The sequence below is a fragment of the Sapajus apella genome, unplaced genomic scaffold (genome assembly GCF_009761245.1).
Source record: "Sapajus apella isolate SASKATOON/1434 unplaced genomic scaffold, GSC_monkey_1.0 scaffold199, whole genome shotgun sequence".
In the NCBI taxonomy this organism is placed as follows: Eukaryota; Metazoa; Chordata; class Mammalia; order Primates; family Cebidae; genus Sapajus; species Sapajus apella.
In genome coordinates, this window is record NW_022437139.1 from 873,549 (window position 1) to 891,050 (window position 17,502).

A 17,502-nucleotide genomic window follows, 5' to 3' on the forward strand; every position below is an offset into this window, starting at 1 on the left:
TTTTTTTTGAGACGGAGTTTCGCTCTTGTTACCCAGGCTGGAGTGCAGTGGTGCGATCTCGGCTCACCGCAACCTCCGCCTCCTGGGCTCAGGCAATTCTCCTGCCTCAGCCTCCTGAGCAGCTGGGACTACAGGCACGCACCACCATGCCCAGCTAATTTTTTTTTTGTATTTTTAGTAGAGACGGGGTTTCACCATGTTGGCCAGGATGGTCTCGATCTCTTGACCTCGTGATCCACCCGCCTCGGCCTCCCAAAGTGCTGGGATTACAGGCTTGAGCCACCGCGCCCGGCGTCAACTTTTTTTTATGATGACAATAATATTTTGAGTTTATGTTAAAAAAAATGCTTATTAGTATACGTTATAAAATTAACAGGGCAGTGTCAAAGTAGATTAAAGTTACATAAACTCTGGGATGTAAGTTTTTAGGTAAGCTTAGGAAAAACAGAACTGGAAATACCCCAGAGGCATAGAGATCAAATTCTACCTACCGTCTTCTCCCTGCCCCAGCTCTGATCAGATTCACCCTTTTCGGAGGCCTTATTTAGGTCTGGCCTCACTCTGGAGTCTTTCCTTACAAAACTGATGTATAAAGATTCAAGTTTTGGCTGGTAAATTATGCTGATTTTTTACAGCTGGTGCTCACGATATCCTGAAACCCAAAAGCAGATACATAAGAAAAATAAACCATATAGCTTAAAATCTTAATTTTTAAATTTTATAGTAAAACCAGTGCTTACAGAAACATTCCATTTGGCGGCTTTTCTATTCCTGTAGATCCAGTAGTTGCTGCACAAGTTACAAACAAGTAAATATAAACACAAAAAAATTCTCTAAACTATATTAAACTCTTTCTGTGTCTGTATTTTCTTATTTATCTCCATCTGTCTATATTTAGCTTTTAGTCTACATATTTTTAGGAAAATCAATGACAGAGAAACAAAGGAAGAAATACTAATTCTGAGCCCTTTATCTAAATCCTGGGAATTATTGAACACTTACTGTGAACCATCAAGGTATTATTAGGATTTAATCACATAATATGTTATTCCCAGCATAGTGCTGTGTGGGGGAAAAAAAAAAATCTGCCAAATATCTTCAGTTTATTGTACACATTGAAACTTGAGAGGTGCCTTCTAACTCAACATTTTTTTTGTCTGGAAAATATGCACAATTCATTCTTTGTGATGCAAATATAGCACTCAAAAGTACCATATACACTGGTTTTGTGGATCTTATACAATTCTCTCAGAGTTAGAGAATACATCAGAGAATATTTCTGTGTTGAAAATTATTGAATAATTTCAGTCATTCCTACAAGTCAAAACCAATTTTCTTTTTTTTTTTTTTTTTTTTTGAGACGGAGTTTCACTCATGTTACCCAGGCTGGAGTGCAATGGCACGATCTCAGCTCACCGCAACCTCCGCCTCCTGGGTTCAGGCAATTCTTCTGCCTCAGCCTCCTGAGTAGCTGGGATTACAGGCACGCGCCACCATGCCCAGCTAATGTTTTGTATTTTTAGTAGAGACGGGGTTTCACCATGTTGACCAGGATGGTTTCGATCTCTTGACCTCGTGATCCACCCGCCTCGGCCTCCCAAAGTGCTGGGATTACAGGCTTGAGCCACTGCGCCCGGCCCCAATTTTCTTTACTCTTGTTTAACCTTAATTCAAATGATAAATTCTGGCCCCGGACATTTGTAAATATGTGTGTGTTTGTGTGTGTGTTTCAGGGGCCGTTGACATTTAGAGATGTGGCCATCGAATTCTCTCTGGAGGAGTGGCAGTGCCTGAACCCTGCTCAGCAAGATTTGTATAGAAAAGTGATGTTAGAGAACTACAGAAACCTGGTCTTCTTGGGTGAGAGTAACTTTAATACACAATTCCTTACGTATCCTAAAGATTTCATTTCTCTATAGAATAATTTTTGGTAATTTATGCTTTGTATAATGAGTTTCTGATCCCTGTTTTCAAGAAATCTTGAGGAATTGTTCACATAGAAAAAACTTTTCTTCAAGATGTTGTATTTTGGCCTGAACTTTACATTCCTGAGCTGGTCTGTATCCTTCACTCTAGAGTAGTGGTAACTTCAGAAATTTAGTGGTATAAAATATTGTTGCTCCTATGTTAAAATCGATTTGCCACCACTAATTTTTGACTCATGAGTACAGGATAGTGAAATTAAGGACCTACAAATTTAAAATATTTTCTAAATGTTAAGAACTTTCTGTCGTTAAGTAGTATTTTGGGATTAATTGTTTAGAATATTCTATGACATTCTCTTTACTAAGCACGGTACTAGGTTTGTAATTAGAGAATATGAGTAAGATTCATGTTATTTATTTTTAATAAAGCAGGTCTTGCTGTCTCTACGCCAGATTGGATCACCTGTCTGGAGCAAGGAAAAGATCCCTGGAATATGAAGAGACACAGTATGGTAGCCACACCCCCAGGTAGGTGAGAATGAATAAAACAGTTGAGGTAGATGAAAGGTTGGGAGATTAGAAAAAAAAAAAAAGCCAGTCCCTACAATGTGTTTTGGGAAGCCTGAGGTGTTTAAGCGCTTGTTTTATTGTTCTTACATACGCCCACCTTGTGTCTTCCGCTTTTACATTCTCTAAGGATTTTACTTTCCCTTCATTGATCTTCCTTCAAGTTTACAGTGAGAGCCAAAGTTCTCTTCGTAACATATGAGACTGCACAATCTGAATGCTTTTTCATTGTTTTGAGAAACACGCAGATATCTGCATTATTTTGAGAAACTTTATATTAAACTATTCTTTTAGTTCTCTTTTTGCATCATGTCTAAAATGCATGAGAGTAGTGGTCTCCAAGAGTGCAGTGGTGCAATCTCAGCTCACCGCAACCTTTGCCTCCTGGGTTCAGGTGATTCTTCTGCCTCAGACTCCCAGGTAGCTGGTATTACAGGCATGTGCCCTGACGCCCGGCTAATGTATTTTTAGTAGAGAGGGGTTTTTCCATGTCGGTCAGGTTGGTCTCGAACTCCTGACCTCAGGTGATCCACCCACCTCAACGTCCCAAATTGCTGGGATTACAGTCATGAGCCACTGTGCCTGGCCTCTTTTGGTTTTTTTTTTTTTTTTTTGAGACGGAGTTTCACTTTTGTTACCCAGGCTGGAGTGCAATGGCGCGATCTCGGCTCACCGCAACCTCCGCCTCCCGGGTTCAGGCAATTCTCCTACCTCAACCTCCTGAGTAGCTGGGATTATAGGCACGCGCCACCATGCCCAGCTAATGTTTTATATTTTTAGTAGAGACAGTGTTTCACCATGTTGACCAGGATGGCCTCGATCTCTTGACCTCGTTATCTACCCGCCTCAGCCTCCCAAAGTACTGGGATTACAGGTTTGAGCCACCGCGCCCGGCCTCCTTTGGTTTTTATGTTAATTTTCTGCATGTTCTATCCTGTTTTTATTGCTATATTCTTGAAATATAGTTTGAAATTGTAAAATATGATGTCTCTGGGCTTTGTTCTTTTTCTTCAGGATTGCTTTGGCTATTTGAGGTTTATTGTAGTTCCTTGTAAATTTTAGAATTGTATTTTTTATTACTGTAAACAAAAAATGCCACTGGAATTTTGATAGGAAGTTTGTTGAATCTATAGATTATTTTAGGGAAGATTGTACTTTAACAATGTTTATTCTTTCAATCCATAAATATGAGTTTTTTTTTTTCTTTTTTGTTTGAGACAGAGTTTTGCTGTTTTCACCAAGGCTGGAGTGCAGTGGTGCGATCTCTGCTCACTGCAACCTCCTGGTTCAAGCGATTCTCCCGCCTCAGCCTCCCGAGTAGCTGAGATCACAGGTATCCTCCACCATCCTCGGCTATGTTTTTGTATTTTTAGTAGAGACGAGGTTTCACCATGTTGGCCAGGCTGGTCTTGAACTCCGGACTTCAGGCAATCCACCCACCTCAGCCTCCCAAAATGCTGGGATTACAGGGGTGAGCCACCATGCCCAGCCTCTTTTATTGATTTATATATTTCATTGTAAAGATTTTTTTGCCTCTGGTTAAATTCTTAGAAATTCATTATTTAATTATATATATATATATATATATATATATATATATATATATATTTTTTTTTTTTTTTTTTTTTTTTTTTTGCGACGGCGTTTCGCTCTTGTTTCCCAGGCTGGAGTGCAATGGCGCAATCTCGGCTCACTGCAACCTCCGCCTCCTGGGTTCAGGCAATTCTCCTGCCTCAGCCTCCAGAGCAGCTGGGATTACAGGCACGCGCCACCATGCCCAGCTAATTTTTTGTAGCTTTAGTAGAGATGGGGTTTCACCGTGTTGACCAGGATGGTCTCGATCTCTTGACCTCGTGATCCACCCGCCTCGGCCTCCCAAAGTGCTGGGATTACAGGCTTGAGCCACCGCGCCCAGCCTTAATTATATTTTTAAAAGGATTGTTTTCTTAGCTGGCATGGTGGCTCAGGCCTGTAATTTCAGCACTTTTGGAGGCCAGGGCAGGTAGATCACTTGAGTTCAGGAGTTCAAGACCAGTCAGGCCTATATGGTCTCTACTGAAAATATAAAAATGTAGCCAGGTGTGGTTGCCTGCACCTGTAATCCCAGCTACTCGGGAGTCTGAAGAAGGAGAATTGCTTGAACTTGGGAGGTAGAGGTTCCAGTGAGCCTAGATCGCACCGTTGTATTCCAGCCTGAGCCACAGAGCAAGACTGTCTCAAAAAAAAAAAAACAAACAAAAGACTTTATATCTGATAGCTTGTTTAAAGTGTATAAGACAATAACATACTTTTATGGTAATTTTATATTTTGTTAATATATATATTTATTTAATATATATAATATATTTTGTTAATATAATAAATACCGAGTGTATTTATTAGTTTAGCCAAATTTCAATGTACCGTCTGGTCTTTTATGTATAAGATTATTCTAGAAACAGCAACATTTTACTTATTTGTCTTCACTTTCTTTTTTTTTTTTTTTTTTGAGACGGAGTTTCACTCATGTTACCCAGGCTGGAGTGCAATGGCGTGATCTCGGCTCACCGCAACCTCCGCCTCCTGGGTTCAGGCAATTCTCCTGCCTCAGCCTCCTGAGTAGCTGGGATTACAGGCATGCACCACCGTGCCCAGCTAATGTTTTGTATTTTTAGTAGAGATGGGGTTTCACCATGTTGACCAGGATGGCCTCGATCTCTTGACCTCATGGTCCACCCGCCTCGGCCTCCCAAAGTGCTGGGATTACAGGCTTGAGCCACCGCGCCCGGCCTTGTCTTCACTTTCAATGGCTTTTTAAAATATTTTCTTTTTTTTTATTTTTGCCACCACCCCCACCCCCCAAAAATGTTTTTTATTCATTATTCTGCAATATATTTCCAGTGTTATGTTAAAACAGAAGCATTGACAGTGGGCACAGTATAGTTTTATATTGGTGTCTGTGAATTTGAAAAAGCAAACAACTACTCAAGTTTTCATAAACTGATTTGAGGAAATAAAGATCTTCTCTTGTTGGCTTCCCAGGGTTCTGAATTGCCCTCTGGGTTTGTAGTGGAGGGTGGTTGTAACTTAGTCATAAGGCTTCTGCGTCTGCACTAGGGTCCACATTTAGTTGGCCTTCTTTTGGAGCGGGGTGAGGATAGAGTCTCAATCTGTTGCCCAGGCTGGAATGCAGTGGCATGATCTTGGCTCACTGCAACCTCCGCGTCCTAGGTTCAAGTGATTATCAGCCTCCTGAGTAGCTGGGATTGCAGGTGTGTGCCACCATGCCCAGCTAATTTTTGTATTTTTAGTAGAGATGGGGTTTTACCATGTTGGTCAGGCTGTTCTCAAACTCCTGACCTTGTGACCCTTGGCCTTTCAGAATGCTGGGATTATAAGCGTAAGCCACTGTACCCAGCCTTATTGGGGATACAGTGGCTTATTACAAGGGGCTTAGGTAGTTGTAATTTTCAGTTTTTTTTTTTTTTTGACAAATTATCCTAATGGCTTTCATCTGTGGAGCAGATACTAGGATAGGTTTCTTCAGTTAGGTCCATATAAAATGGCCCTTATATTAGAATGTAAATTAATATGGCTTTCACTGGATACCAGAGACTTCTACAGGTCACTGTAGAAGTATACTGCCCCCCTTCGACATGGGCCACCCACCAAGGGGCCCTGCCTTGGTCTCCCTTTCTTTCTTTTCTCAGGGTTTTTCTATGTTGCCCAGGCTAATTTCAAACTCCTGGCCTCAAGCAATCCTATCTCAGCCTCCGAAAATGCCACTATTACAGGTTTGAGCCACTGCACTCAGCCTGTGTGATTTATTTTTATTTATTCTTAGATTTGCCACTTTTGATTTAAATTTTTAGTTTCATTCAGTTTTGGTAAGAATACACACAGTGTATTTTTTTGGAATTATATTTATTTGTTGTTGTCATTTTGAGACAGGATCAAACTTGTCACCCAGGATATAGTGGCATAATTTTGGCTCACTGCAACCTCAGCCTCCTTCATTCAAATGATCTTCCTATCTAAGCCTCCCAAGTAGCTGAGACTACAGACACGCACAACGATGCCTGGATAATTTTTTTATTATTTGTAGTGCAGGATCTCACTATGTTATCCAGGCTGGTCTCAAACTTCTTGTTCCAAGTGATTCTTTCACTTTCGTCTTCCAAATTGTTAGGATTATAGGTATTAGCCACTACCCCCAGCTGGTATTCTTCAAAAGACTTGTTATATTTTCTAACAGAATACATCAGGTGCAAATAAGAATATTGTGTATTCTTTTGCTTTTAAGTGGAAAATTGTGCACACGTCTGTTAACCCTAGTTTGTCTATGGTATGGTTTGGATGTCCATGTTCTGCAAACCTGATGCTGCAATGTAACACTAAGTTGGATGTGGAACCTGGTGGGAGGTGTTTAGGTCATAAGGGCAACTTCATCATAAATGCCTTCTCACCGTCTTTTTGGTAATCAGAAAGTTTTCACTTTAGGCCGGGCGCGGTGGCTCAAGCCTGTAATCCCAGCACTTTGGGAGGCCGAGGCGGGCGGATCACGAGGTCAAGAGATCGAGACCATCCTGGTCAACACGGTGAAACCCCGTCTCTACTAAAAATACAAAACATTAGCTGGGCATGGTGGCGCGTGCCTGTAATCCCAGCTACTCAGGAAGCTGAGGCAGGAGAATTGCCTGAACCCAGGAGGCGGAGGTTGCGGTGAGCCGAGATCGCGCCATTGCACTCCAGCCTGGGTAACAAGAGCGAAACTCCGTCCCAAGAAAAAAAAAAAAAAAAAGAAAGTTTTCACTTTATTAATTCAAATAAGAGCGGTTCATTAAAAGAACCTGGCTTCTTCATCTCACACTTGCTGTAATCCCAGCACTTTGGGAGGCTGAGGCGAGTAGATCACAAGGTCAGGAGTTCAAGACCAGCCTGGCCAACATGGTGAAACCCCATCTCTACTAAAGATATAAAAAATTGCCGGGCGCGGTGGCTCACGCCTGTAATCCCAGCACTTTGGGAGGCCGAGGCGGGTGGATCACGAGGTCAAGAGCTCGAGACCATCCTGGTCAACATGGTGAAACCCCGTCTCTACTAAAAATACAAAAATTAGCTGGGCATGGTGGTGTGCCTGTAATTCTAGCTACTCAGGAGGCTGAGGCAGGAGAATTGCCTGAACCCAGGAGGCGGAGGTTGCGGTGAGCCGAGATCACGCCATTGCACTCCAGCCTGGGTAACAAGAGCGAAACTCCGTCTCAAAAATTAGCCAGGCCTGGTAGCACGCACCTGTAATCCCAGCTGCTGAAGAGGCTGAGGCAGGACAATGGCTTGAACCCAGGAGGCAGAGATTGTGGTGACCTGAGTTCACTCCATTGCACTTCAGTCTGAGCGACAGGGCAAGACTTCAAAAAAAAAAAAAAAATTGTTTATTTTTTAAATTGTGTCTCCCTGTGTCCGCCAGGCGCAATCTCAGCTCATTGCAACCTCCGCCTCCCGAGTTCAAGCGATTCTTCTGTCTCAGCCTCCAGAGTAGCTGGGATCACAGGTGCCTGCCACTACATCTGGGTAATTTTTTTTGTATTTTTAGTAGAGACATGGGTTCACCATGTTGGGCAGGCTGGTCTTGAACTCCTGACCTCAGGTGATCTGTCTGCCTTGGCCTCCTAAAGTACTGGGATTACAGGGGAGACAGACTTTTTTTTTTTTTTTTTTTTTGTCTTTCTTTCTTTTTTAAGAGACGGGGGTCTCACTATGTTGCCCAGGCTGGAGTGCAGTGGCTATTCACAGGCGCAATCCCACTGCTGATCAGCACAGAAGTTTTGACCTCCTCCGTTTCCTACCTGTGCTCGTTCACCCCTCCTGGGCTCAAGCGATCTTCCCACCTTAGCCTTCCAAGTAGGTGGGACTACAGGCAGGTGCCACCGTGCCTGGCCAGGCTTTTTTTTTTTTTTTTTTCTCCTGTCTGGCTGCTGTGATTTGCTGGGAATCTACTTAAAACTCTGCCCGGGTTTCTCTCACACCTGGAGGTGTCACAAATAGAGGCCGCAGAACTGCAGAGATGACTCCCTGCCCCTTTCTCTGAGATTTTAATCTCAGAGGGGCACCACCTGATGACAGTGGGAACACTGTTTTATAAATTGTCTAACAATGCCTGTTGGGCCGGGTAGTCTCACCACGTCGGGATGCACAAGATTTGGGAACCAGCTAACAAAAGCTCTCTGGCAGCCGGTTGGTGAAAGTGAGTGCCGTACAGGGGGAAATTCCATACATCTGTACTGCTCGGTTACTCAGAGCCAGCAGGGGGAAAGACTAAGTCTGCTGATCTGCAGAAACCACCTCATTGTTACTGTTTTATGTGTTTCTTGCAGACATATTTTTTCTCATTTGTTGTTTTACTTTCTTAATTTTTGTTTAACTTTGTTGTGACATGCTTTGATTCCTTTTTTATTTTGTTTTTACATACTTTCTATAAATATAATGTAATCATCTTGAAGTATGCTGTAACTATCTTGACAAATGGAGATTACATAAAACATCTTTTTTTTTTTTTTTTTTTTGGGAAAAAAGAAAGAAAGAAAAAGAATTAAAAAAAAAAAAGAATAAAGGAAAGGAAGAAAGAGAAAGAGGAAGAGGAAGAGGGAGAGACAACAGGGGTGTTGCTTTATTCCCTGGGCTAAAATGCAGTCTAAAAATGGGTATGCCTGTAATTATGTTTAATAATAGAGACAGGAAGAAAATAATTAACAAGCAGCCAACCAATATTTCATTTAAACCTGTAAATACGTGTGATGTAGTACTGATAAGAGTGTATGTTTTGTGTATTTAAAGTGGAGAGTTCTATGAATGTTAATTAAGTCTACTTGTTCCGGATCTGAGTTCAAGTCCTGAATATCAATGTTAACTTTCTGTCTCATTGATCTGTAAGTCTCCCACTATTATTGTGTGGGAGTCCAAGTCTCTTTGTAAGTCTTATATATCTAGGTATTTCTGTATTGGGTTCATATATATTTGGGATCTTTAGCTCTTCTTGTTACATTGATCCTTTTATGTAATATCCTTCTTTGCTTCTTTTGATCTTTGTTGCTTTGAAGTCTATTTTATCAGAAAAAATTGCAACTCTTACTTTCTATTTATTTATTTTTGCTCTCCATTTGGTTGGTAAATTTTTCTCCATCCCTTTGTTTTGAGTCTTTGCGTATCCTTGCATGTAAGATGGATCTGTAGCATACCAATGGGTCTTGGCTTTTTTTTGCCTGTCTGTGTCGTTGGTTTGGGGGATTTAGTTGATTTAAATTTAGAATTAATATCAATATATATGAGTTTGATGCTGTCATTTAATGTTGGCTGGCCGTTTTGCCAGTTAATTGATGCAATTTCTTGATTATGTTGATGTTGTTTATTTTTTGGCATTTTTTAGAAAGGCTGATAGTGGTTGTTCCTTTCTATGTGTAGTAGTTCTTTCAGAAGCTCTTGTAAAGCAGGCCTGGTGGTGATGAAATCTCTGAGTGCTTGCTTGGTCACAAAAGATTTTATTTTTCCTTCGCTTATGAAGCTTAGTTTGGCTGGATGTAAAATTCTGGGTTGAATGTTCTTTTCTTTAAGGATGTTGAATATTGGCCCCCACTCTCTTCTGTCTTGCAGGGTTTCTGCTGAGAGATCTGCTGTGAGTCTGATGGGCTTCCCTTTATGGGTAACCTGACCTTTCTCTCTGGCTGCCCTCAGTATTTTCTCTTTCATTTCAACCCTGGTGAATCTGGCGATTATGTGCCTTGAGGTTGGTCTTCTTGAGGAATATCTTTGTGGTGTTCTCTGTATTTCCTGGAGTTGAATATTGTCCTGCCTTGCTAGGTTGGGAAAGTTTTCCTGAATAATATCCTGAAGCGTATTTTCCAGTTTGGATTGATTCTCTTCGTCACATTCAGGTACACCTATCAAACGTAGATTAGGTCTTTTCACATAGTCCCATATTTCTTGGAGACTTTGCTCGTTCTTTTTTATCCTTTTTTCTCTAATCTTGTCTTTTTGTTTTATTTCATGAAGTTGGTCTTCGACCTCTAATATCTTTTCTTCTGCTTGATCAATTCGGCTGTTAAAACTTTTGCATAGTTCGCGAAGTTCTCGTGTTGTATTTTTCAGCTCCATTAATTCACTTATATTCCTCTCTACGTGTTATTTTTAACATTTCTTCTGAGCAGCCCACTGCTCCGGCCAAAACATCTTAAAGTTAAAACAATATATTTTAATTTCATAACTTCAATTAAATACAAAACCTATATTGCTATATTTTCCAGTTTGTTATAGTTATTACAAATTATATTGTGTATCTAGTAAGAGATTTATGCAGATTTATATGTTGTTTTTTATATCTATAGAAAAATTTTTAAGGGTTTTATGAACCATCATTAGGATAGTAAAACATTCTATGTATGTCTGTATATTCACATTTAATAGAGAGCTTTACATTCATATATGGTTTTATGATGTTGTCCAGCATCATTTATTTTTCAACATAATGGACTATTTTAGCATTTCTCTGTTTATATGCAGAGTCTGTGTTTCTCAGGCTGTTCTTGAACTCCTTGTCTCAAGTGATCCGACTGTCTTGGCTTCCTAAAACTGTAGAATTACAGGCATGAGGCACAGTGTCTAGCCACTAAGTAACGTTTCTTATAAGACTGTAGTAGTTGTAATAAATATCCTCAGCTTCTATTCTGGAAAACCTTTAGTTTTATCTTTTTTTTTTTTTTTTGGAGACGGAGTTTCGCTCTTGTTACCCAGGCTGGAGTGCAATGGCGCGATCTCGGCTCACCGCAACCTCCGCCTCCTGGGTTCAGGCAATTCTCCTGCCTCAGCCTCCTGAGTAGCTGGGATTACAGGCACGCACCACCATGCCCAGCTAATTTTTTTGTATTTTTAGTAGAGACGGGGTTTCACCATGTTGACCAGGGTGGTCTCGATCTCTTGACCTCGTGATCCACTCGCCTCGGCCTCCCACAGTGCTGGGATTACAGGCTTGAGCCACCGCGCCCGGCTAGTTTTATCTTGTTTTTTAAGTAAAATAATTTTGAATTATTATTGGTTAGGATTTTTTTTATTACATCAAACTGGAAAGTTCTCAGTCTCTTTTGTCTTAAATTTACCTGTGTATTACTTTTTCTCTGTATTCTGCTTCTAAGATTTTTTCATGAATATATTGATCTACTTGATGGTATCCAATAAGTTTTACATTCTGTATTTTAATTTTGTTTTGCAATATAATTTTTTTCTGTTACGTACTTCAGGGTATGCCACCTCACAGCAGTTAATTCTGTTTTGTTGTTTTGGTTTATATTATAATTATGTATGACATTGTTTAACTCTATACAGTGTAAGACAATGTTGAGCAAAATCAACTATGAATCAGCCATATGTCTACTGCCAATATCATTACCTCTGTGTTTGTTTCCCTCTATAAATATTATTCCTGGTTTTTTAAAATAACTTGTATATTTGTTGTGTAGGTTTGTTGTAAATGGTTATTCAATCTTTTCTAGGTGAGCAGGCATAAAAAAATCTCCTAATTTCAATGTCTGTTGTGAATCTATATTATTTTGTATGGAAGAAACACTTTGGGATTTGAAAATAATAAAATTATTGTAACTATATTTTTAGGTATTGTTTTTACTTGTCAGAAACGAATAGCAAAATTTATTACCAAATATTTTTAAATATTCTGTTTAGTCATATTGTATTGACAATGTTCTGCAACATATCCCTAGAATGTTTTGATTTTGCAAAGCTAAATCTCAATACACATTAAACAACAACCAGTTTTTCTAATTTTCTGAAATTTTCCTGAGACCACTCTCTTTTCTTTTCCTAGGAGTGTAACTGCTTTATATGTTTCAGGCCATCGCTCTTTTTGTGGCTCACTCATTTCATTTTGCATAATGTCAAATGTATCTTGACAGTTGTTAGGATATTTCCTGCTTATAAAATTCCATGTGATAATACAATATTTTTATATTTCAAATTATATCTACTGAATAATTTGACAGAAATTTGAATTGCTTCAGCTATTGGCTTTCAGTAATAATGCTGCAAATATGAAAGTTTATATATGTGCTGCCTATTTTATCAGTTCACTTTATAATGATTACACTCATACCAAATTGTTTTTTCAATGTCTGTTTTTTTCTTTTTCATTTTCTTTTTTTGAGATGGAGTTTTACTCTTGTCCCCCAGGCTGGAGTGGAATGGCATGATCGCAGATAACCGCGACCTCCAACTTACAGGTTCAAGCGATTCTCCTTCCTCAGCCTCCTGAGTAGCTGGGATTACAGGTGCCTGCCACCATGCCTGGCTAATTTTTGTATATTTAGTAGAGATAGGATTTCGCGATGTTGACCAGGCTGGTTTCAAACGCCTGACCTCAGGGTAATCCTTCACTTCAGCCTGCCAAAGTGCTAGAATTACAGACTTAAGCCATTGTGCTTTACCCCCAAATTGTTTTAACTCTGTAACTTTGTAATATGTTTTCTTTCTTTTTCTTTTTTTTCTTTTCTTTCTTTTCTTTTTTTTTGAGATGGGGTCTCACCCTGTTGCACAGGCTGGAGTGCAGTGGTACCATCTAGTCTCACTGCAACCTCCGTCTTCTGGGTTCAAGCAATTTTTGTGCCTCATCCTCCCAAGTAGCTGTGATTACAGGTGCCTACCACTACGCCCATCTAATTTTTTTGAATTTTTAGTAAAGATGGGGTTTCACCATGTTAGCCAGGCTGGTCTTGAAATTCCGACCTCAGATGATCTACCCATCTTGGCCTCCCAAAATGCTGGGATTACAGGCATGCAACACTATCCCTGGCCTGTAATGTGTTTTGGAATCAGAAACTGTAATGCCTTTAACATTGTTTCTTTTTTTGAAGACTGTTGGGTACTTCCTTGTCTCTAGAGATTCCATATACTTTTGAGGTTACTATTTGTATTTCCTCAAAAATAGAATGAGAAATTTTGAAAAACATTGCATTAAATCTGTAGATTACACTGAACAGTATGAATACCTTCAAACTATTTCAACCTTTGAACAGGAGCATGCTGATGATTGTGTTGTTTAATTTTTATTGGTATGTTTTTTATTTTTATTTATTTATTTATTTTGGTGTCGGGGGACAAGATTTCACTCTTGTTGCCCAGGCTGGAGTTCAATGGAAAGATTTTGGCTCACTGCAACCTCCACCTCTCAGGTTCAAGCAGTTCTCCTGATTCAGCATCTCAAGTAGCTGGGACTACAGGCATGCACCATCTTGCCTGGCTAATTGTGTATATTTAGCAGAGGCGCAGTTTCTCCATGTTGGTCAGGCTGTTCTTGAACTCCCGACCTCAGGTGATCTGCCCGCCTCAGCCTCCCAAAGTGCTGGGATTACAGGCATGATCCACTGCGCCCGACCTTTTTTTCTATTTTATACTTTTATTCCATTTTGGTCATAGAATGTAATCCATAAAATGTCAATTTTAACAAATTTTTAAGACCCCTTTTTTGGCCTAACCAGGTGGTCTATCAAAAAGAATGTTGTGGGCCGGGTGCGGTGGCTCACACCTGTAATCCCAGCACTTTGGGAGGCCGAGACGGGTGGATCACGAGGTCAACAGATCGAGACCATCCTGGTCAACATGGTGAAACCCCGTCTCTACTAAAAATACAAAACATTAGCTGTGCATGGTGGCACGTGCCTGTAATCCCAGCTACTCAGGAGGCTGAGGCAGGAGAATTGCCTGAACCCAGGAGGCGGAGGTTGCGGTGAGCCGAGATCGCGCCATTGCACTCCAGCCTGGGTAACAAGAGCGAAACTCCGTCTCAAAAAAAAAAAAAAAGAATGTTGTATAAGCTTTTGAGACGAATGTGTTTCCTGATATTGTTGAGGAGTCTTCTCTATTTCTCTGTTAAAAACAATTGTATTACACTCTCTTCAATTCCTCTCTTCACTTACTAATATTATCTTGTTTTACTTTTATTATAGAAAATGGGATATTGAAATGTCCTACTGTATTTTTTTCTAGATATTTCTTCCAGTCTGTCAATATTTGCTTTATAGATTTCAAAGCTTAGTGTGACATGCACGTACACACACACACACATACACACACACACACACACACACACACACACAGATTTGTGATAGGTTCCCAGTAAATAAATCTATTATTGTTTAATGTTCTTTGTCTCTTTGCAGCTTTGACTTAAAGTACTTTATATAAAATATGACCGTTTTTGACTTAAGATGTAGCTTTTGTAGTACTATTTTGAACTCTTCTGCTCTCATTTGGTTAATATTTTCATGCAGTGTCTGAATCCATCTTGCCACCTTTTTTTTTTTTTTTAATCATTAGATGTCAGCTGACCCTTGTAGAAAGGCAAATTAGATCTTGTTTTTTAATAATTTTAAATACATTTCTTTATTGAAATTATGTCTCTTCGGGGCTGGGAGCGGTGGCTCACCTCTGTAAATCCCAGTACTTTGGGAGGCCGAGGCAGGCAGATCACAAGATTAGGAGTTCAAGACCAGCCTAACCAACTTGGTGAAACCCCCATCTCTTAAAAAAAAAAAAAAAAAAAATACATAAATTAGCTGAGTACAGTGTTGCACACCTGAGGCTGAGGCAGGACAATTGCTTGAAGCCAGGAAACAGAACAGAGGTTGCAGTGAACCAAGATCTCACCACTGGACTCCAGCCTGGGTGACAGAGTGAGACTTAGTCTCAAAACAAAAAAGGAAGTATGTCTCTTAAGCCGGGCGCGGTGGCTCACGCCTGTAATCCCAGCACTTTGGGAGGCTGAGACAGGCAGATCACATGAGGTCGGGAGTTCGAGAGCAGCCTGACCAACATGGTGAAACCCTGTCTCTATAAAAATGTATAAAAATAAAAAAAAAAAGAAAGTATGTCTCTTGATTGGAAAGTTTTCTAAAACAGACTTAGTAATATTTATTTCTTGTGCTATTGGATTCTTTGCACCTTTTATATGTAAGGCAGTGCCAATACTTTTTTAGAATTTAGTTATTTTTGAAGTTTTTTTTCTTTTTATTTAGTAGGACAGATTTGGTGATGGTATTTTACCCACTTGATAGCTATATTTTTCAAAACTTTGACTACATTACACAGTTTGATTCTGGCCTGCAAAATTTTTGAGAATTCACTGCCTATCTCATAAGGGTATTCCTGCAAATAACATATTACTTTTTTTTTCTTTTTGACACGAAGTTTTGCTCATGTTGCCCAGGCTGGAGTGCAATGGTGCGATCTCAACTCAGCTCAACCTCTGCCTCCCAGGTACAAGAATTTCTGCCTCAGCCCTCTGACTTGCTGGGATTACAGGCATACACCACCACACTTATCTAGGTTTGTGTTTTTAGTACAGAATTTCTCCATATTGGTCAGACTGGTCTCGAACTCCCGACATCAGGTGATCGCCTGACTTGGCCTCCCAAAGTGGTGGGTTTGCAGCTCCCAAGATACTCTTTTCTGTGACTTTTTTTTTTTTTGAGACAGGGTCTTACTCTGTCCTCCAGGCTAAAGTGCCTTGAACTCCTGGACCCAAGAGACCCTCCCTGCATCTCCAGAGTAGCTGGGATTACAGGTGTGCACCACCATACCCAACTTTTTTTTTTTTTTTTTTTTTTTTTTTTTTGAGGAGTCTCGCTCTATCGCCTAGGCTGGAGTGCAGTGGTGCAATCTCAGCTCACTGCAACCTCTACCCTCTGGGTTCAAATGATTCTCCTGCCGCAGACTCCTGAGTAACTGGGATTACAAGTATGTGCCACCGTACACAGTTAATTTTTAAATTTTTTAGTAGAGACAGAGTTATACCATGTTGGTCAGGCTGGTCTTGAACTCTGACCTTGTGATCTGCCTGCCTTGGCCTCCCAAAGTGCTGGGATTACAGGTGTGAGCCACTGCACCCAGCCTTCTGTGACTTTTTAAATTGTGCTTACATGTGTGTTTCATATAAATATCTTTCTCTGTATCCTTGTTTGTTGAGCTTCTTCATTTTTGCATCAGTTTTTAGAGATTTTTCAGTTACTCCTTTTTGTATTTTTTACCTTCATAATTTCTGTTTTTCTTTGTTTTTTAGACAGAGTCTCTGTCACCAGACTAGAGTGCAGTGGCATAATCTCTGCTCACTGCAATCTCCACTTCCCAGGCTCAAGCAATTCTTCTGCCTCAGAATCCTTAGTAGCTAGGATTATAGGCACCTGCCACCACACCCGGCTAACTTTTGTATTTTTATTAGAGACAGAGTTTCACCATTTTGGCGAGGACGGTCTTGATCTACTGACCTCGTGATCTGCCCACCTCAGCTTCCCAGAGTGCTGAGAATACAGACATGAGCCACCATGCCTGGCCTGTTTTTCTAATATTTTAAATATATTTGCTATTTCCAGTTTTCTGATTTTCTGTAGTTCTCTGTGTTCATAGTTCACTCATTGAGTGTTATTCAATTTATTTTCAATTTTTAATATTTTTGTTGGAAAAACATTGCCCTATTTTATATACATGGTAATTTTTAATGTGTAATTAAACATTTATTTTAACTAATTTAACTTTTTCTAATTCTGATTTGCAAATGAGATTCATAGAGTTAAAACTGAATATACAGGGCTGGGCGCGGTGGCTCAAGCCTGTAATCCCAGCACTTTGGGAGGCCGAGGCGGGTGGATCACGAGGTCAAGCGATCGAGACCATCCTGCTCAACATGGTGAAACCCCGTCTCTACTAAAACTACAAAAAATTAGCTGGGCATGGTGGCGCGTGCCTGTAATCCCAGCTACTCAGGAGGCTGAGGCAGGAGAATTGCCTGAACCCAGGAGGCGGAGGTTGCGGTGAGCCGAGATCGCGCCATTGCACTCCAGCCTGGGTAACAAGAGCGAAACTCCGTCTTAAAAAAAAATTAGAGGCCGGGCGCAGTGGCTCACGCCTGTAATCCCAGCACTTTGGGAGGCCGAGGCGGGTGGATCACAAGGTCAAGAGATCGAGACCATCCTGGTCAACA

The 17,502-nt window shown here is 40.4% G+C and overlaps 2 protein-coding genes across 3 annotated transcripts in view; both read left to right on the top strand.

The window, feature by feature from the left end:
• LOC116543866 (zinc finger protein 429-like) overlaps positions 1 to 17,502 on the top strand; it is a 785,602-nt gene that overhangs the window by 708,979 nt on the left and 59,121 nt on the right. The window lies entirely within an intron of this gene.
• LOC116543864 (zinc finger protein 724-like) overlaps positions 1 to 17,502 on the top strand; it is a 61,825-nt gene that overhangs the window by 39,101 nt on the left and 5,222 nt on the right. For both annotated transcript variants that reach the window (XM_032269807.1, XM_032269806.1), the window contains exons 4-5: positions 1,734 to 1,860; positions 2,358 to 2,453. In XM_032269807.1, the coding sequence (XP_032125698.1) occupies positions 1,734 to 1,860; positions 2,358 to 2,453 (223 nt within the window). The remainder of the gene's footprint in view (positions 1 to 1,733; positions 1,861 to 2,357; positions 2,454 to 17,502) is intronic.